Source organism: Triticum dicoccoides, chromosome 4A, assembly GCF_002162155.2.
Source record: "Triticum dicoccoides isolate Atlit2015 ecotype Zavitan chromosome 4A, WEW_v2.0, whole genome shotgun sequence".
Classification (NCBI taxonomy): Eukaryota; Viridiplantae; Streptophyta; class Magnoliopsida; order Poales; family Poaceae; genus Triticum; species Triticum dicoccoides.
The window spans coordinates 120,846,611-120,867,455 of NC_041386.1; the positions used below are offsets into that span (position 1 = coordinate 120,846,611).

General features: G+C 43.5%; 2 protein-coding genes across 2 annotated transcripts; one reads left to right on the forward strand and one right to left on the reverse strand.

The window, feature by feature from the left end:
- Nucleotides 1–6,794: 6,794 nt before the first annotated feature.
- Nucleotides 6,795–14,381, reverse strand: LOC119285352 (uncharacterized protein YKR070W-like). The gene is made up of 11 exons (XM_037564605.1): nucleotides 14,114–14,381; nucleotides 12,181–12,216; nucleotides 11,464–11,537; nucleotides 11,264–11,304; nucleotides 11,071–11,142; nucleotides 10,783–10,984; nucleotides 10,511–10,606; nucleotides 9,645–9,712; nucleotides 9,352–9,553; nucleotides 9,065–9,148; nucleotides 6,795–7,186 (listed from the first exon to the last, which is right to left on the reverse strand). Exons 1-11 carry the CDS (start codon nucleotides 14,328–14,330, stop codon nucleotides 7,127–7,129), a joined length of 1,152 nt encoding a protein of 383 aa, XP_037420502.1. The 5' UTR covers nucleotides 14,331–14,381; the 3' UTR covers nucleotides 6,795–7,126.
- A 117-nt stretch (nucleotides 14,382–14,498) lies between these two features.
- LOC119285353 (thioredoxin-like protein AAED1, chloroplastic) lies at nucleotides 14,499–20,458 on the forward strand. Its single transcript, XM_037564606.1, has 9 exons — nucleotides 14,499–14,819; nucleotides 14,928–15,078; nucleotides 15,166–15,211; nucleotides 15,595–15,654; nucleotides 18,706–18,742; nucleotides 19,505–19,584; nucleotides 19,662–19,753; nucleotides 19,858–19,918; nucleotides 20,017–20,458. The coding sequence occupies exons 1-9, from the start codon at nucleotides 14,627–14,629 to the stop codon at nucleotides 20,074–20,076; spliced, it is 780 nt and encodes a 259-aa protein (XP_037420503.1). The 5' UTR covers nucleotides 14,499–14,626; the 3' UTR covers nucleotides 20,077–20,458.
- The last annotated feature ends 387 nt before the right edge of the window (nucleotides 20,459–20,845 follow it).

The window sequence follows — 20,845 nt, forward strand, 5'->3', positions numbered from 1 at the left end:
AGAACATTGTTCTTGGTGCCTCCTGACATTTAGGGGTTGTGGCAGTGTCCCGGGGGGTTGAGCTCCGAGGTGTTGTCGTCACAATTTTATCATTGAGATTCTGGAATACCTGAGTTTCACCGACATCGAAAACCTCTTTTATGCAGTTGTTGGTGAGATAATCTCGACGCCACCCAGTACTGGGGAGGGAGTTCGGGAGTATTGCCATAACTCGTATAACGGATGCTTTTCGAAGGTTGAGGTAAATGATTTCCGAAGGTTTCTTGGTTATATGTTGAAGGATGGATACAGCTGGATGTAGGATTTGCTAGCTTTGGGTGAGATATTATGCTTCCTCTGTATCCCCAACACCTGATTGCATAACCGGAAAGGTTCAGGAGTTTCATAGGTGGGAATTCTTGTAGCTCTAGTTCTTCTTCCGCGGATATTTGGTTTGTGATTGGGTAATCCTCACCAAGCATTTGTTCTTGTCCGTACCTTGTTGTTTTATTCTTCTACCTCTATCTAAGTGGCTTCTCAATTTATGGAAATGTGACCATTTCAATTGAAATGCATTCGTTCATTTTGTTCGGATGTGAAGACTATATGTTGCAATTTCTATCCGTTGGATTCAGCTTCAATATATGTTTGTCAAGATGCTAACGGATGTCACCCTCTCCAGGATGGCTCCTCCAACGCGCACGACTCCGAATCCTGATCCGCCACCACCACCTCCACCTCCGGAGGCATGGCAAGCTGTGATGGTCGCTACCAATGCAAACACGCAGCTAATCATGCAAATTCTGCAAGAGCGCAACCAAGGGAATCATGGCCATGGCAACAATCAGAATCAGTTTGCTACACTCAACCAGTTCCTTGCTAACCAGCCAAAGACCTTCAGCAACTGTGTCGAGGCCTTAGACGCTGATGATTGGCTCGTGGATATCTGCAAGCATTTTGAGTGCAGCAACGTCAGGCCTGAGGACTTTGTCAAGTTTGCCTCCTTCCAACTCAAAGACCAAGCTGCAGAATGGTTTCAGCAATACAAAGATTCCAGAGGAGGCCGTGTGATTACTTGGGATGAATTCCGTCAAGACTTCAAAGCTCATCACATTCCTTAGAGTGTTGTTGAAAGCAAGCGTGAGGAATTCCGCAACCAGAAGCAAGGCAGCTTGTCTGTTTACCAGTATAACATTCTGTTCCAGAGGCTCGCTCATTTCGCCAAGCAAGACATCCCTGACGAGAAGAGCATGATTTATCAGTTCAGGGGGGCCTCAGAGAAGATCTCCAACTAGCTCTCGTCCTTTTTTGAGCCGAAGAAGTACGATGAGTTCTACAATATGGCAATGAAGCAAGAGACTTCTCAACTCAAGTGCGATGCTTCAAAGAAGCGAGTCAGAGATGCAACTCCTTCTTCCTCAACTCAAGTGGCTTCTAAGCAGCAAAAGTATTGGCTGCCTCCTCCTCCGCTCCATAAGCCTTATCAGCAAAAGAGCAAAGGTGGCAGTGGATCTTCCCACCCACCCAACCCAGGCTTTCAGAACAAGACTTCGTCTCAAGCTACAAGATCAAGTGCTCTGTATCACTGTCCGCTCTCGGAGGTCACGTGCAACAAGTGTCAGCAGAAGGGTCACTATGCCAACAAATGCTTCAAACAGAGGCATCTTCCTCCTCCTCCTCCTGTGAGATCTACCAGTACCATAGTGGTCAAGCATAACCCCAAGTCTGCTAAGGTCAACTTGATGAATGCGGCTCAGGAGGAGGACTCGTCAGATGTCATTATGGGTAACCTTCCTGTTAATGATATTCCTGCATAAGTTCTTTTTGACACTGGTGCATCGCATTGTTTCATCTTGAGACCATTTGTATCTAAGCATGAGTTGCCTTTACAAGATTTGCCTAGGCAGTTATCAGTTGTTTCTCCGGGTAAATTCATGAATGCAAGCGCTATGATCCCGGATGTTACTACCACGTTGGGCGACTATAAGTTTCTATCCTCTCCAGTGGTCCTTGGTAACTCGAATATCGATCTTATTCTTGGAATGGACTGGCTTTCTAAGCACAAGGCTCATCTTGATTGTGCTGCCAGGCAGATTCAATTGACTCATTCGTCTGAGGATGTAATTGTCTTTGCCGCAAGGGATGATACCATCCGTTTGTTTTCTCTCAATGAGAAGGGTGAGCTGGATGCCATCTCTCAAATACCGGTCGTTTGCGAATATCAGGACGTCTTTCCAGAAGAGCTTCCAGGAATACCTCCGCACCGGCCAGTTGAATTCGTCATCGATCTTGAGCCTGGCACGGAACCTGTTTGCAAACGTCCTTACAAGCTTGGACCTGAAGAGTTGAAGGAGCTGAAGAAGCAACTCGATATTCAAGAGCGTATGGGTCTCATCTGACCTAGTTCTTCTCCGTGGAGTTGTGGAGTTCTTTTTGTGAAGAAGAAGGATGGAACAGACCGACTCTGTGTCGACTACCGTCCATTGAACAACAAGACTATAAAGAACAAGTACCCACTTCCCAACATCAATGAGCTATTTGAACAACTCAAAGGTGCTCAAGTATTCTCCAAGCTTGATCTCCGTATGGGCTATCATCAGATTCGCATTCGTGAGCAAGATATCCCCAAGACAACATTCAGAACAAGCTATGGTTCATATGAATACACTGTCATGTCATTCGGCCTCGTCAACGCTCCGCCAACATTCTCTCGCATGATGAACTTCATCTTCAACGCCTACACAAATGACTTCGTCTTGGTCTACCTCGATGACATTTTGGTCTTTTCCAAGAACAAGGAGGATCATACCAAGCACTTGCGTTTGGTGCTGGATAAGCTCAGAGAACATCAGTTCCATGCCAAGTTTTCAAAGTGCAAGTTTTGGCTCGATGAGGTTCTCTACCTTGGGCATATCATCTCTGCCAAGGGCATAGCGGTGAATCCTGAGAAGGTGTCTGCAATTGTGAATTGGGAACCACCTCATAACGTGAAGCAACTCCGCAGCTTCCTTGGCCTCGCAAGCTATTGTCGAAGGTTCATTAAGAACTTCTCAAAGATCGCAAAGCCTCTTTCCAACCTTATTCAGAAGCATGTGAAGTATGTCTGGTCTCCTGAATGTGACATCGCTTTCAACACCCTGAAAGAGAAGTTAGTCACTGCTCCAGTTCTGACTCCTCCCAATGAATCCAAACCGTTCGAGGTCTTTTGTGATGCTTCCCTTCAAGGTCTTGGTGCAGTGTTGATGCAAGAGGAGAAAGTTGTAGCCTATACCTCTCGCCAGTTGAAGCCCAATGTAAAGAACTACCCCACTCACGACCTCGAGTTGGCGGCAGTTGTGCATGCTCTTTTAACTTGGAGACATCTCTTATTGGGAAGGGAAGTGGACATCTTCACTGATCATAAGAGTCTCAAGTACATCTTCACTCAGCCAAACCTCAACCTCAGGCAGACTCGTTGGGTCGAAATGATTCAAGAGTATAATCCCAGTATCGAATATACTCCAGGCAAGGCCAATATAATTGCTGACGCATTGAGCAGGAAGGCTTACTGCAAAAGTTTGATTCTCAAGCCTTACCAACCCGAGCTTTGTGAAGCTTTCCGCAAACTCAATCTGCAAGTTGTTCCTCAAGGTTTCCTTGCCAACCTCCAAGTCTCTCCTACTTTGGAAGATCAGATTCGCGAGGCTCAACTTCTTGATGCTATGGTGAAGAAGGTGAAGATTGGGATTGCCAAGAGTCAACCTAAGTACAAGTGTTATCGTCTCGATGACAAGGATACTCTATTCTTCGAGGGTCGCATTGTTTTGCCTAAAGGTGACCTTCGTAAAGTCATTATGAATGAGGCTCACAATTCACTCCTCTCTATCCACCCTGGAAGTACAAAGATGTACCAGGACCTCAAGCAGTCGTATTGGTGGACTCAAATGAAGCGCGAGATTGCTCAGTTCGTGAATGAATGTGATGTCTGCAGAAGAGTGAAAGCAGAACACCAACGGCCAGCTGGTCTCCTCCAACCTCTTGCCATTCCAGAATGGAAGTTTGACCACATTGAGATGGACTTCGTGACTGGATTTCCAAAGTCCAAGTGTGGCAATGATGCTATCTTCGTTGTCATCAACAAACTCACTAAAGTGGCTCATTTTCTTCCTATCAAAGAATCTATCACAGCAGCTCAATTGGCAGAGCTATATACCTCCTGGATTGTCTCTCTGCACGGCGTTCCGCAGTTGATTTCTTTAGATCGTGGCAGCATCTTCACCTCGAAGTTTTGGGATTCTTTTCAGAAGGCCATGGGCACCAACATTCGTTTCAGCATAACTTTTCATCCTCAAACTAGTGGCCAAGTCGAGCGTGTCAATCAAATTCTTGAAGATATGCTCAGGGCTTGCGTCATCTCCTTCGGTATGAAGTGGGAAGATTGTCTTCCATATGCCGAGTTCTCCTACAACAACAGCTTCCAAGCGAGTTCGGGCAAGGCCCCATTTGAAATTCTCTATGGCAGGAAGTGTCGTACTCCTCTTAACTGGTCAGAGACTGTTGAATGTCAACTTCTTGGCAATGACTTGATCACAGAGGGAGAAGAGATGTGCAAAGTCATTCGTGATAATCTCAAAGCCACGTAATCGCGCTAGAAGAGCTACTATGATAGCAAGCATCGTGACTTGGCTTTCGAGATCGGAGACCATGTCTACCTCCACGTCTCTCCAATGAAAGGTACTCGTTGCTTCGGTATGCTTGTCGTAGGTTGTTCTAGGATCACTTCGTGATCATAGTTTGTCGCTCGTGCCTTTGCCTTCTCTTCTCGCTCTTTTTTGTGCATATGTTAGCCACCATATATGCTAGTCGCTTGCTGCAGCTCCACCTCATACCTTTGCCTTACCTATAAGCTTAAATAGTCTTGATCGCGAGGGTGTGAGATTGCTGAGTCCCTGTGACTCACAGATTACTTCCAAAACCAGATGCAAGGACCGATGATACCGCTCCAGGTGATTCAACTGGGCTCAAGTGGCATTTTGATGAGGACTCAGGACGATACTACATGTCTTTCCCAGATGATAAGTAGTGGTGCCCAGTTGGGGCGATCGGGGACTATGTCGCTTTTGGGTGTTGATCTTCATTTTGGTTCCATAGTCGGACTTTGAGTGCATTTGGATGAATGTAATGTTATTTATGCATTTGTGTGACGTGGCAAGAGTAAGCCAACTATGTACCTTTTCCCTTATTGTATTACATGGGTTGTTGTAAAGATTACCTCACTTGCGACATTGCTTTCAATGCGGTTATGCCTCTAAGTCGTGCTTCGACACATGGGAGATATAGCCGCATCGAGGGCGTTACAGCATGGCACGGAGGCTCTGCCAGGCGGCCGCTAGGGCGTCCACCTCGTGCTTTATCTCCGTCGACACTCGACATGCTCTCCCATAGAGCATTCTCGCTCACGGTAATGCAGATATGGTGCACGGGTGGTAGATGTGAAGCGGATGGGTTTGTGGTGTGCTGTGAACTGGGTGTGGCCGCCTTTAAATAGTGGATGCCGATGAGGCCAAGTGTCCGGGTGCGTCAACAAGCGGGCACCGGAGTTGGTTTCTCGGCCTGCGAGCTTGTTTAATGGCGACAAATGGAGGAGCGGGCATTGAACGGGCGTGGTAGATATTCGTCCCGTCCCGTCGTCTCTCCGACATTGAATAGGCGCGAACACCAGTGACACGGTGCGGGCAACACTCTCGGCTAGCGAGCCGCTTCAATGTCAGCGCCAGCGAGAGCTCACGTCCCCTCTAGGCCGGCATGAATGCGGGCAGCTAGCTTCAGACAAGAAAGCGCGCGGGCGCGGGAGGGGGTTTGGGTTGGTCAAGTTAATCAGACGCAGGCGTGGCAGCGGATCGGACGCTAGCAAAACCCTCCTCCAGTTTGTCTCCGGTTTGTGGGAAAGGTGCGTCAGGACATGTCAGCGGAATGATGCAGGCTCGCATTGGATTGTAAAACATGTTTGGACCGCGCGGTCCGGACAATTGCAAGTGATTTGAGGGTCAGTGTTGGAGTTGCCCGACAAAACATATATTTCATGATAGATTTAATAAAACTAATTTGACACTGCACATACGAACATATTTTTTTCTTCTAAAAATGTAGTCAAACTGAAAAAAGTTTGAATTAGTAAAGAAGTAGAATCATCATATTTTGTGAGGAGGGAGGAAAAAGCTGATGCACATATACCTACGAGGCGCCACAGCAACACGTTTCATTAGAGTTAGAGACTAAAGGTACTCCCTCCGTCCCGAATTAAGTGATACATTCGTTTCAACGACATTTGTAATGTACTTATTTTAACAATAGTTAATTCCTCGTTAGTACTCCCTCCGTTCAGAATTAAGTGATACATTCATTTCAACGACATTTGTGATATACTTATTTTAACCATAGTTAATTCCAGACGGATGTTGTACTCGTATTATATAAAAGATTGTAGGTTTTATGTTTCGCTCTTTAGTTCCGACTCGCCAGCCTCATTCACCCCGTCTAATTGACGAACGGTTGGTATACTCCTTTATGTTAAATATATAGTCATGGAAAAACGGTTGAGAGCTAACCATACATGCGCATACACTCAGTTAATTCAAGATGGATTTTGTCCTCGTACTATACGAAAGATGGTAGGTTCTATGTTTCACTCTTTAGTTCTGACTCGCCAGCCTCATTCACCCCGTCTAATTGATAAAAGGTTGGTATATTCCTTTATGTTAACCATATAGTCATGAAAAATCATATATACATTTGAAAATATTAAATACTCCTATATACATTTGCAAAAAGAAAAATATGAAAGAAACGTTATCATGCCTGTCCTTTATAGTGCATAATATAATACTAATGTTTTTGCACAAAATTCTACATACTAGAAGATTTATAGTATGTTGCAAGACCATGACAATTTGGTGGTCTTTAATTTTTGAACCGACGGGTGCACTAACTAAATAATGGGTGCCTTTTCCTCTCCAGAGCATATCTGTATAGTATAATGACTTAAGACGGGACTCCAGCCAGCACTTGTTCCAACTTTGCTAGACAAAAAATGGCAAAATGTGTTGCCAAGCATGCCAAATAATAACGTATTGAGAATATAGTATGTGCAGGCTCCATCGCAACAATGTCACCGTATACATTCCTTTTCCAAAATACAGCTGATAGCATCGTCAACAGTATCAACAACCTGTAAGAAATAGACAAGTGCAGTTAGAACAGAAAGCCAATACACAAACATGATATCACAGCAATACTTTGTCGTTATGGTTCTGCTCCCAAAAGAGGTGACGTTTATCACCCAAAGTTTTTGAGTGGATGCTGTTTTCTGTAGTTTATCAAACGTGTCTACTATGTTTTATTTACCCATACTGCAAATTCTTCTTTTATGCCATCTCCCATCATACTTGGTGTACTTCCGATGCTTAATGGCTTAGAGCATTAGTTTGTGGTTATGGTTCTGCTGCCATCGTACGCTCCCAAAAGTCCAAAACATTGAGTACTGGATGTGTCACATGTATGACGGGAGATGGCATCACGGTGCTTGTAAATTAAACATTGTACATATTGTTAATAAACTACAGAAGACAACATCCCCACAAACATTTACGTTACACCTCCTTTGGGATCAGAAGTTCAGAACCATAACCAGCTACTTGTATAGATCACAACAATAGCAAACAAACCTTTTATGAGTTACTTTTTCACATTTGGGCGGGTAAATTATCTAGTTTTACAAAACAACTACCTTTACACTCATTGAAGCATGGTAAGATAACTATCTTACTTTGGAATCAGACTAGCATAAAATAGATATTGAAGTTAAATAGCGGATTGAATTATATGATGAGCCATAGTAATCTTGACAACTAGAATTTCTTTGGCTTGCTCTACTCTAAAACTTTAAAGCTAACCATATGGCCCTTAAGCAGTGACAATAATAGTTGTGCAGTAACAAAATATCACTTTATCCATCCCAAAATTCAAGGTGCATTATTATGCTTGCAGTCAACGCTATAAAACTTTGACCACTAATTTACACAAAGGTAAATAATTGATGATGTAAAATTATGTCATTCCGTGTATCTTTGTGAAATCATTTCATGTTATATACTGATCTGCGTACTATTTTTAGTAGCATGTTAAGATTTAAATAGTAGTCGGATGCACTGGAGACTGTTTAAGTCCAACACGGCTTATATTTTGGAACAAACGATGTAAAAGGCAAAAGCATCAAGCTGTAGGTTGTACAGGTAAAGCCACGGCATCACACTGATGTTGCGAACAAAAGCCAATTTATCATGTCCAGCAACTGATGCCCCTCCCCCCCAAAAAAAGGCTAATCAACTAATGCGACATGTAATAGTAGTCTTAGCTATGCATGCAAATGAATGGTACATGGAGGTAATAAAGTAAACGCAGTAGGTTGCAGGCAGGGTCATGCAGCAGGATACTAATTACTTCTTGGTTGGATTAATCAAGGGAGTAATAGACAGGATTTGATCGTTGTTGTTCGCTGTCACAAAGTAGATTTGACTGATCAAGACAGTACTAAACAATTTCTAAGTTGGTATTTCATGCTTTTACTACTTGTTTATATCATCAAACCAAGAACCAATACGTGGCACAGAATGGTGGACTAAGCAATGAAATTGACTGAATCTATCTAACCTAAAATAATGGGTGAAAGCCTGTTTTCAGCATTTAAAAGAAACGGGCAAAAGCCGGCCGACGACCCGCTAATCTTGATTTCAAACATAGTATATGATTGTGTGGTGGCATCACTGTATGAACAGAACTCCAAAGTGAGTTGCTAGTTGTGTGAGCTGATGTACTATAGAATGAAGTCAAATGAACTTGTGTTACTTGGGTGACCTGATGTACTATAGGGTGAAGTCAAATAAAATGTAGAAGACATTGAGGTCAAGAAACATGACAACTGCCTTATGGTTATTCAGATTTCAGACTGAAACTACTATCAGTTATACATAAATTTAGTTGACAACATTTGTTACAGATGACGAAACATTCATAAGGTCCAACTAGAGAATCAGCACTAAATACATACCAAATCAGCAGGAAACTTTGGATCATTATCATTTCCCCTAAAAACACCAGTCCTAGTAAGGACGGACGACCAAGGGGGGCCAGCCTGCAAAGTGTAAATTCATCAATGTTCACATCTCTTGCCAAACGCAAACAACAAGGTAAACGCTGTCTTCGGATATTTTGTAGGATTGCATGCTAACTGTTCAACCCTGAGTTCATAACTGCACAACTTCCTATCGTTGTCAACTGCTGGAAACAGTGATTTTCTTTATTGGAAGAATCAGCGGAACCATAGCATAGGCTAACCTTCAAAACTCCATTGATATCAACTTTAGGATTATCACCGATCATGTAGATAGTAGAGAACTGATGGTCTTGTACTTCATTCCTCGGCTGTGAATTTGGATACATATCCATAACAATTTTTTCTAGTATATTAGCTGCATTCTTGAACACAAATGGATTAGGCTTCCCATAAGATGTATACTTCAGTGGAACATCATTAACTCTGAAAATTTAAGTTAACAGGAGACAGATAAGTATTTAACATATATGTGCTTATAAGTACAGTTAATTAATTATGTAATATAATAGCTTACTGATTGAAGATGCTTTCGAGTGCTATCCGGAAGGCACCCATCCCAAGCCGCTCAGAAGGAAATGCAGCCTGCCATAGGAGGTCCCAAACAAGTTATTATCAATATGCGCCATGATGGCTTTCCCTAAAACATACTTTATTCATTTGACCGTTGCTCAATATAGTCATGCACGTAACATAGGCTACAACACCAAATTTTGTAGGACTATGAAATCATTGTAAAAATGTAAAATACCTCAAACACCCGAGTTTATTCACTCCATTTGCACATGACTCTGGGTACCAACAGGGCCCCCCAGGGAAACTAAAGTTTTGTCTCCTTTCCTTTTCCACATATAGGCATGACACAAGTGTCCTAAACCTATCTACATCTACCTCCTTATGCATGGAACATGGTCTATTGGCAAGATACCCCTCATATATACATCTCTCCCCCAAATATAAGTTCAACTTGATGTATATAAAGAGTTAGGGAAGTAGGAGCGCCTACCAAAAAAAAAACAGATCTGGTATTATTTTATTTTCAATCTACTAATAACCCACACAAACACTCCTCCACCTATGCAAATGACCTTAAATCTATTTCCTCTACCACTAATGTCAAGGCTAAACAAGTAGGGCCTTTAATTGAGATACTGAACTGAAATCCTTGAACCTGTACGAAAGCACGATTAAGTCCCTAAATCTGAAAGTAAGTTTACAGATCTACTAATCTGCAGTAAAATATGAGCCCATTTGATGGAGAAAGAATTTCTGGGATGCCCCAGTTTCTATCATGACACCAAACTATAGATTAAGATTTGATACTTCCTCTGTTCAGAAATATGACTTTTTAAAAGCGTGCTATACAATACGAACCCCTCATACCTGATATTCAAGATCATCAGCCGAAAAATATAAAGGAGGTTGATCTCCTTTTCCATTTCCAGGAAGTCCACCAGTTGACAAGATGTCACAAAGTACCTTTAAGATATAATTAACAAACAATTTAACTTATGCATGCCAACCAACTGAAAAACATAAACATGGCACTTTGCATACATGTCTATAGAAGAGGATGTTTACAACTCATGCAGTTACAAGGAAGATTGAAAAAAATTGCTCAAGATTTTACAATAATGGAACATACAGTAGACTACCTGTAGATCTCTACCCCAATCAACAGGGTCACTGACAACAAACACTCCTTTAACTCTCTCCTGGTAAACATCATATGGTGGATGCATTTTCTCAGACATAAAGTCTTTACAGTCTGGTTGTCCCACTTTCCATTTCTTGAAAGGAGCTAGGGGGTCAATTTCCTTAAAATGTGATGAATAGTCATCTATGGACAGAACCTTTCTGCACATAACAGACAATTCATGAGAAATACACACAACATAATTCAGCTACGGTCGTAATAGCCTAAAAGCAACATTAAGGATTACCTAAACCCATACTCGGCCATCACTGATGCAGGCTCTCCTTTTCCAACAGCAACGATAAGATCATCTTCAAAACTGTAGTAACAGGAAAATGTTGTATATTCCGTTCAGGAATAAAAAATCATGGGTGAAAATCACAAACATTATCTATAGAACAGAACTTATAAAGACTACTTATGTACTTCAATGTCATTACCGCTTCACCAGATCTCCGTAAGGAGAATGGCCATGCACAACCTGCATCATCATCACAAAAATTTGCAGAAATTAACATAGAAATAGATGCAATATTCTTTTTCATTAAACTCTGTTGTGTTAGTTGTTAGTTAAAAGTCTGCTGTTGTGTATGACTGTTCATAAGCAATGACTAATGAGCCATGATGATAGTGTAAATACCTGTGCTGGAGAGATGTTAACTCCCAAAAGGTCACTTAATTCTAGGGCTCGTTTATGCTCTGGAACACCACCTCCTGCCAACAAATTGAAAAATCTTAATAACATCAATAAAGAGATTCAGTAATATAACTGAGAACTGGTAAGCATCACGGTGCCTCACTGTAAAAAGTACAAACCATTAAACATAGGATGGGTATGAAAAACTAACTGTTCAACATTGTAAAAACCATTCTTCTTATAGAAAACATTTTTCCTCTTAATTATCCAGATTGTTCAGCATTATTCTTGTCTAAGCAAAATACACAGGTCAACCTCGGCATTTCAATCTTTATAAGGCTGAATCCATGTGAGTTAAGATGATAATACAGATGGTGCCATGTTAGGGATGTTTTTTTAAAACCACATTATGCTAGTGAAATTTCATGAAATTAACACTACGAATGGTGTAACTTTCATAAATAATTGCGTATGTGACCCCACAGGATTGCGACACACTGCCGCCACTGGCTACAATATAGTGGCATATATTGAAAAACATCACGCATGCAACTGGTTTTGTTGTAGTACAGGAAGATATCAAGCTCATTATAAGAGTTAAGCCAACATCCGGCTCGTTTTGGTCTAAACAACGGAAGCAATCCATCACTCTGTATAGAAATTAATTTACGGCCATTGGAGATAAATAGGATGTGCTATAGGACATAGTAAACTACTCACCATTGGTTAAGAACAGAAAAGGAATCTTCAGGGTACCTGAAAAAGAGGCAACAAATGATGATACACAAGCTACTAAATAACACATGGTTATATTGCCAGCATGTATATTAAAAAACAACATACTGATGCAGCCTAAGAGTTCACCAATCTATTACTACCTCCCTGCAGTTTTGACCATTTACTTCCGGTATGAATATGTTAGTAAGAAAATTAGAAAATCATGTTGCTATGAAGTATATTTCTTGAAGATCTACTGGAGTTATTTCCACCTGAGCAACCTAAATATGTTTTATGTATTAAGTTATACTCCCTCCGTCCCAAAATAAGGGCCTGTTTGTTTCATAAGTCCTAGGACTTTTTTAAGTCCCAACTTATAAGTCATAAGTCTCTGCCTGTTTGTTTACACCGACTTATAAGTCCCGAGTCCCTGACTGTTTGTTTACAGGGACTTATAAGTTGATAAAACACTTGTTCACATAACCATTTTTCATACAAACGAATTATAGAATAGTGACAACCGAAATAACACTTGTTCATACAAACGATTAACACTTGTTGATAAGAACCATAATAAGAAAGTGTAGATAACAACCGAGATAAAATAAATTACATAAGCGAATAACACTTGTTCATAACACTTGTTCATACAAACGATTAACACTTGTTGATAAGAACCAAAATAAGAGAGTACATAACAACCGGGATAAAAGAAATTACATAAGCGAATAACACTTGTTCATATCATTGTTGTTTCAAGGACCACAACCCATCAGCAACCCAAGCTCTGAATTGATTCATAGCAGCACTGTCCGTCTCATTTGTTGAATCATTTGTTGTGGTCGTTGGCATAGACAATGGTACATAATTTTCATCTTCATCACACTTGTCGAATTCTATATCGGGCAGTTGACTTTGTCTAATAAAATTGTGCAGTGCAACGCAAGCCACAATGATTTTGCTTTGTTTCGGCTGTGGATAACTAGGCAAGTGAAACAAAATCCTCCACTTGTTCTTCAAGACTCCAAAACACCTCTCGATGACATTTCTAAGTGAAGAATGGGTGAAATTGTAGTGTTCCTTTTTTCCTCTAGGCATTGTGCCATCACGGTACTCCTGGAAATGATAGGTTAAACCCTTGTATGGTGCAAGATAACCCGGTCTATTTGGGTACCCTGAGTCCACAAGATAAAACTTATTAGGTGGAGGTTTTGGAAACTTATTAGGCGGCGGCGCTGGCTACGGGCGCCGGCGGCGCAGGCTACAGGCGGCGGCGGCGCTGGCTACGGGCGGCGGCGGCGCTGGCTACTGGCGGCGCATCTTGCTGCGGGCGCAGAAGGGGAAGGAGCGGAGAAGGTGCGGGACAGGGGGAAGGAGATCGATGCGAGGCGGGGAGGAGAGCGACGCGCGGGGGGAGAGCGACGCGCGGGGGGAGGTGCGACGCGGGGCAGGTGCGATGCAGGTGCGATGCGGGGGGCCCAGGTGCGATCGATAAGTCCCAATAAGCTCCTCTGGGAGAGTCTTTTTCAATAAGTCCCAAATCACCACAATAAGTCCCCATAAGTCCCTTCCGTTTGGTTTAGGTGGGACTTATTGGGACTTATTTAAGTCCCTAGACCCATAAGTCCCTGGAAACAAACACCCTCTAAGTGTCTCAACTTTGTACTAACTTTACTACATGTTCTCTAAAAGTCGTCTGTTTACAAACACAGGTGCACAGCTCAAGAATCGATGATCTGTAATCAAATTGACATGGTCCGCATGAACACCACGCCAAACACAAATCTAATGCCTATGACCTGTTTGATGAAATAACGCAAAGGCACGTGGCACACGTCGCCAATCCGCCGGCACAAGTACGGGCGAAACACTCCCTTCTAGAGTCTTACAAGCTAATTCAACCAAATGCAGTAGAGTCCGAGAAGCACGGGATTACCATCGTCGGAGTAGAGGCGTCGGATGGCCTGCGGCGAGCCCCCGATAGGGCTACGGCCGCGCAGGATGACCCCGTCGATGTCGAAGGCGATGCCGAAGGAAGGCCTCGCCGGCGCCGCGGCGCAGTGGGACAGTCGGCGGCCGCGCGTGCCCTGGAGCTCCGCCCGCGTCCGCGCCGCCGCGCGAGCGAGAGCGAGAGCGGAGAGGAAGCCCCTCATGCCGTCAGAGAACGCGACGTGACGTGGCGTGGCGAATTGTGAACGAATTGAATTGTGAACTCTTTTTCTCGCAACAAAATAAGAGTTCCGGACTCTTTATTTCCGCGGTCGCTGACGTGCGGGCCACCACTCGTTGTGTGTGCCGCAGCACAAGACGTGGCGGGCCGGCGTCCCGCAGCAGCGCCGCGCCCTCTTCTTCCAGCTCCGGTTCCAAGGCTAGCTCTCGGGCCAGTGACAGCCGCACAACCGCCCGTTGGTCACCACCCAAACTCCACTCGCCACCGGCGCCCACCAACATGCCCGCGCACGCGCTGCTCACCGTGCCGCACGCGACCGCCGGCCCGCGACTGGCCGCACCGCTTTTCACCCCGGCCGCGACCGGGCCGAGCCTCTGCCGCGCGAACTGCCGGCCCGGCTCCCTCACCAACCAGCAGCAACGGCTGCGCCACCTTCACCCTGCCGCTGCGGCCACCAAGCCCGGAGCCATAGGTATCCGGCGTCCTCCGTCGCTCACACTGGTCGCTTCGGTGATGCTGCTCAGCTCGATCTGTCAAAGCCACACGCACGCGCGCTTAACATGATCGGCGCGATTCGCAGGGAGCGCCGCGGAGGCTGCTGCGGCGCCGGCGGAGGGGCTCGTGAGGTCGCTGCAGGGGGTGGAGGTGTTCGACCTGAACGGGAAGGCGCTGCCCGTCGCTGATCTGTGGAAGGATAGGAAGGCCGTGGTTGCGTTCGCCCGCCATTTCGGGTGGATTTCACTGTCATGTCAGGATAATTTGACGAGCTACGGTGATTATTTTGTGTAGCTGAGATGGTTGGTGCTGGTTGTTTGCAGGTGTGTGCTATGCCGAAAGAGGGCCGACCTTCTGGCGGCTAAGCAGGTTAATTCGATGTCTCATTGATTCCTTACTCTGTTAATTAGCAGTAGCACTAATGATAGAGGAGCATACGAAATGCCGTCAATTGCTCAAAGCTATACATTCTGCTGCTTGCCATTTGCCAAGGTCCGTTGAACAAAAAGGAAACTCTCTGTTTCAGAGGCCATGGGCAACATACTAACACCTGCTGAATGTCTGTTGGCTGCCCAGATGTTTCGGTAATTCGGCATAGCATGGCCTTCCTAAGTTAGTTAATGCTTGCAAAAGTCAACGTGATGCGTTCAGTTTCATTAGTTTATGTAGCTCCTGAATTCGGTGTATACCTTTTGTAATCCGTCCTTTTTTGTATTCTAATCTTAATATTTGGGCTTAACACCCATATCCAGGAGGCAATGGAGGCTGCAGGAGTTTCTCCTGTTTTAATCGGACCAGGTACTGTTGAACAGGTATGTGCTCTAGTATGAGAACACTTCATTTTTTTTTTTTGGTGTACTCGGTGATTATGAAATACAAAAGGCTAACGTGGAGGGTAAGGATAATATGTACTGGTGTTTGATGTGGTATTGTGGTAAGACACCTATTCCTGAAGTAACCACAAATCCACGATTGCGTTATTATCATGGTTTGATGGGCATATGCGATAGTGTTTAATACTACATGTACTTTTATTCATGAACAAATTAGCATGTACTTACACTAGTGTAGTGTCAAAAACGTTCTTATATTATGCACTACTAGAAAAAACCCTATTAGTGGCGCACCTATTTTCGTTAGTAATGGCGCACTATAGGTGCGCCACTATTAACACGCCACTAGTAACAGATAGTAATGGCGCACCTCTGGTGCGCCACTACTAACCCTTAGATGCTCCGCTAGTATTCCCTCTAGGTGCCCCACTAATAGCCTTATAGGTGCACCACTAGTAATAAAGGAAGGTGCGCCACTAATAAGGGCTGAAATGCGCCACTAGTAATGTATTTGGAAAACAAAAAAAATCCAAATTTACAGAAAACAACCTATAAGGAAAAATAATTTAAAAACAAAAAATGAAATAGAATCATAATTTTTATTATAGTAAGAATATTACAATGTCTTTACAAGTATCCAATAAAAGAAAAATTACAAGGAAATAAAAGAAAATTCTAAAACTAATCTTCTAGTAATCTTTTCTTCTTTTTCTTTACTTTATCCCTGCAAAGAATGATAGAAATATGTGAGAATGAACATTGCAGAGAAGTGAAATTGAGCAATTATTTGCATCCGACATCGAAGATCTAAGATACCTTGAATCATAGACATGGGTCATTTCATGAAGCCAAGAGTCTATGCCATTCAGGATGCATACTTCCCTGTCACAAGAACTTAATTATTCAGTAAACACAGTCCTAAACTTGGAAAACCAGCAAGTTGAATATGCATGCATCTTACCTCCCTCGGTTGCTTCCAGTTAGTCACTTGCGATCAAGATGTCCCTTCCTCCTTCCATAGTTTGTTGACAACCTTCAATCCCTGATTAGATTAGTATAAAGGAAGCAGGTCAACAGAGGGGGTCTGAGTAGGAACCACAAGACGAAGTGCTATAGTTTATCAACATGGTCTGCTCTCAAAATCAATTTGGAATTCTCCAAGTATATTACTAAAATAAAGCTTCAGACTGCCACAAGTAAATTTCCAGGTACTACAAATTACAGTGAGTGATTCAGATAAAAAAAGAATGACTGGAAGATGGCATTAGTTGATGAATTTGCTCTGTGCCAGCCAATTTTGAAAACATAGAAGTGTACCTATACATACATAGGAAACAGGTCATGCATCCGCCAAGAAAAGGAAACGTATCAAAATCAATACAGATCGTCTTTAAAAAAAAACTGAAATCAATACAGATGGCAGCTAGTACAGATTGTCGCGAGAATGCCAGAGGCAAACTGAAACACACGTGAGAACTCTTGTTGCGAGAACGCCGTCGAGGGTGGGCGTCTTGAGGAAGAACTCGGAATGGCGCTGGTGATGCCCTGTGAGTCGTTCGACCACTCAAACATGACCCGGAAAAACTGACTCCCCTGCCATCGTTGATTTCATCTCCCTTTTGGAAATATAAAAATTGTATAAATTACAAATATTGGCTCGGGCAAGAAAAGAAAAGGAACCAAATCTGCACTGCTTGTTCTTTTATTTTGGATTGAAATCAACAGTACAGATTGCACGGACAAGGCCAAGAGGAAAACTGAAACGCACGCGGTGTAGGGAAGGAGATGGCGTGGTGAGTTCAGAGATGCAGGGCGGGGGTGAGAGGAAGGGAGAGGAGGCGACTGCTTACGAGGGTTGGGTGTGGTGGCGCTGACGAGATGGAAGGAGACGCCATCGTCCTTGGCCGTCGAGGATCTTGTGGACGCCGTCGAGGACGGATGAGTTGAAGTCGCCGAGGTCGAGCATGCCGCTCTTGACCAGCACCGCCGTGCCGCGGATCTTGCCCTCCTTCCACGCCTGCTTGTTCTTCCCCGTCAGCCCGTGCAGCAGCAGCATCTCCGACATGGCTGCGGGCGCGAGGAGGGACGGAGGGACGGAGAGCTGTGGGGGCGGAGGGCGGCTAGGTGGGGTGGAAGGAGTAGGACGCGGTGGCGGTGGTTGCCACGGCCTGTGGATCTGAGGCCTCGCTCCCTCCTAGGAAGAGACGGAGAGGGGAGAGGGTGGGGGCACCGGCGACGGGATGCAGGGCGGGGCGGGAGGTCGACGGTGAGGCTAGAGGAGACAAGAACGCCGGTGGGGATGGGGATGGGAGGTCCACGGCGAAGGCGGCGGGTTTGGAGGGGATCGATTCGAGGGGAGAGGAGGAGGAAGCGTTGTGTTGTGTTGCTTTGGTTGGATTGGATTCTCTTCTCACCAGACAAAAATCCTCGAATCAGGGCCGGTCGGTGCAGCACATAGCAATGGCGCACCAGGGGGTGGTGCGCCATTGCTACACAAAAATGCCCACCTCCCCTGGCTTACCAATGGCGCATCTTTGCTAGGTGCGCCATTGGTAAACCTGGGGAAGGGGGTGGACCCGGGGAAAAAATAGCAATGGCGCATTGGACTAAAGGTGCGCCACTACTAAAAAAATAACAATGACGCACCTGCTTCTGGTGCGCCACTGCTATATAGCAGTGGCGCACCACCACCATGGTGCGCCACTAATAGGGATATTGGCTATAGCCATTTTTCTAGTAGTGATGGGACAGAGGGAGTAGTTGTCTCTAAGGGTCTGTCTGCTTCATTTGCCTTGATTATGGTATATATTGACCCGTGATCTTGTAGTTTCTTTGAAGTTTGATTTATTACTGTATAAGGAAAAACTAAGGCCCTTGAAATTTAGTATAACTTGCGAAGAAAAGTTGCATACTCACATAGTATTACGGTGGTTGATTAAATTAGTTATTTGATAGATGGACTCCATTTTAATTGTAGATAATCTATCATGTCAACAATTGATGAAATAATACTGTTTTGTATTGATCCAGGCAAAGGCGTTTTCTGATCAAACAAAATTCAAAGGAGGTAATATTATTAAATCATCTCTTTCTAGCCCGTATGACTTTACACCTAGAACAATGTTAACATGCAAGTATATACATTGACATAAATAAATATTAAATAATTATCTAAATAAATTATCCTCTAGTATATAGACTAAAGTGGTAGCATGGGGCCAGAGTTTAGTTGTGATAAGTGGGCCCTAGTGCCCCTTCTAAATATAAGTCTCGCTACTAAGTATCATTACTTTCTTGTTATAAACCAACCAAAAGGAAGTTAGCAATAGTTTGTTTGAATTATGTAGCATAATTTATTGGCCGTCTCTACATTTTGGTTCAGGCTCCGCCACTGGTAGCAATGATTCAGTGTTGTGATGCATCAGTATATCTTGAAAGCATGTTCCACTTAGGTTCTGAAAGTATGTGGAACCTTTTTTGTGCAAAAGTATTTTAGCCTTCAAATTAATAAGTGTCGCATGAAACCAGTTCTCTTAATTATGAACCTTTTCCCATGAAACGCTTTGCACAGAGTGCTCCCGAAGCTCAAATTTTACAAATTCCCAGTAACTATGCAACAAGGGCAGCTGAAGTATAGTCTTTTGGGGAAAGGAAATGAGTTGTTGATGAAACATTTTGGTTTATTAATAGTTCTTAAAAAATGAAAATGAAAATTATTTGTATCCCTTGTTGAAGGTATTTGACTCTATAAATCATACCAATGTTGATTCGGATTGGACAATTTGTGGGAATCATTCCACTATACAAATCTGACAATAATACTTCGCAGAAGTATATGCCGATCCAGATTACTCATCATATAAGGCTCTGGAATTTGCCAATGGCTTATTCTCAACATTCACTCCATCGGTAAGTCCTACTGGATAACTTTCCTATTGTGTAGTTTCTGTTCATCGACAGATACGTAAACGTCCATCATGTCGCAGGCGGGTCTGAAGATTATACAACTGTACAGGGAAGGATACAGGCAGGACTGGGAACTATCATTTGAAAAGAACACCAGGACAAAAGGCGGATGGTATGTTTTGGCCTTGCTTTGGCCGTTGGAGCTCTGGTATAATTCTCTTCGGAGCATTGGTTAGTCGTGGATCAGTTTGAGGAACATTTGTCTATCTTTCTTAGGTATCAAGGGGGGCTCCTTGTTGCAGGCCCAGGCATCGACAACATCTCCTACATCCACAAGGTCAATAAGCAAGCCCTTCGTGACACCATTTTCCATTTGATCATTCGCTGGATGGTGAATTACTGGTTGTAACTTTGTGTTGTGTAATCCTTCAACAGGACAAAGAAGCTGGAGATGACCCTGAAATGGAGGATGTTTTGACAGCTTGTTGTTCCTAGATCTTTAGCGTTGCTTTGATCTCAGATTAGAAACAAAAATAGTACTCCTTTAGTATCCCCACTGTGGCATGTTCTCGTGTATAGTCGTACTAGTCGAGTGCATAGATGACCAGTCCAGCATCACTTGTCCAGCGCCGGCAAAAACAAGATATGTTCATATGAACTAGGGAGCATAGCGAGCGCAATGCTTTGGTTGTACTCCCTCCGCCCGAAAATACTTGTCATTAAAATGGATGAAAAAAGATGTATCTAAAATTAAAATACGTCTAGATACATCTCCTTTTATCCATTTTGATGACAAGTATTTCCGGATGGAGGGAGTATTTGTATAAACCCTCGTAAACCTACTGCATTAGCTTATAAAAATATGATGCTTATTGCACTTGTTGTGATTTCACCTTTCCTTTTTGTAGGTAACGTTGCTTTCACCTGCATCAGTACTTTCAAGCGTCAAACGTAAGAGCATCTCCAGCAAAACACCTCACCCCTATATCCCTATACCCTATGCTTTCGCTCCAGCAAAACCTCCAAATCGCATCCCCAACATGCACTCTCATATAAGTATTTTATATTTAAGATCACGTAACTAAGCAAGATCTTTTGTTACACAAGTACTTCATTCGTTCATAAATGCAAGATATTTTGATTCTTTTTAATCAGATGTATATAGACATGTGTTTGTTTCGACGAAAAAAAAATGTGCCGTTAGCAAAATAGCGTTGGCCTTGAAATATGCTACCGGTGTGATATATCACGCTATAGCGTGCTA

Coding starts and splice junctions, on each gene's coding strand:
- LOC119285352 (XM_037564605.1), bottom strand. CDS start 14,330: ATGAGGGGCTTCCTCTCCGCTCTCGCTCTCGCTCGCGCGGCGGCGCGG. Junction 11,143..11,263: donor TACGGAGATCTGGTGAAGCG/GTAATGACATTG, acceptor CTGTTACTACAG/TTTTGAAGATGATCTTATCG. Junction 9,554..9,644: donor CTCGAAAGCATCTTCAATCA/GTAAGCTATTAT, acceptor TTAAATTTTCAG/AGTTAATGATGTTCCACTGA.
- LOC119285353 (XM_037564606.1), top strand. CDS start 14,627: ATGCCCGCGCACGCGCTGCTCACCGTGCCGCACGCGACCGCCGGCCCG. Junction 14,820..14,927: donor CACCAAGCCCGGAGCCATAG/GTATCCGGCGTC, acceptor CGCGATTCGCAG/GGAGCGCCGCGGAGGCTGCT. Junction 15,079..15,165: donor GCGTTCGCCCGCCATTTCGG/GTGGATTTCACT, acceptor GGTTGTTTGCAG/GTGTGTGCTATGCCGAAAGA.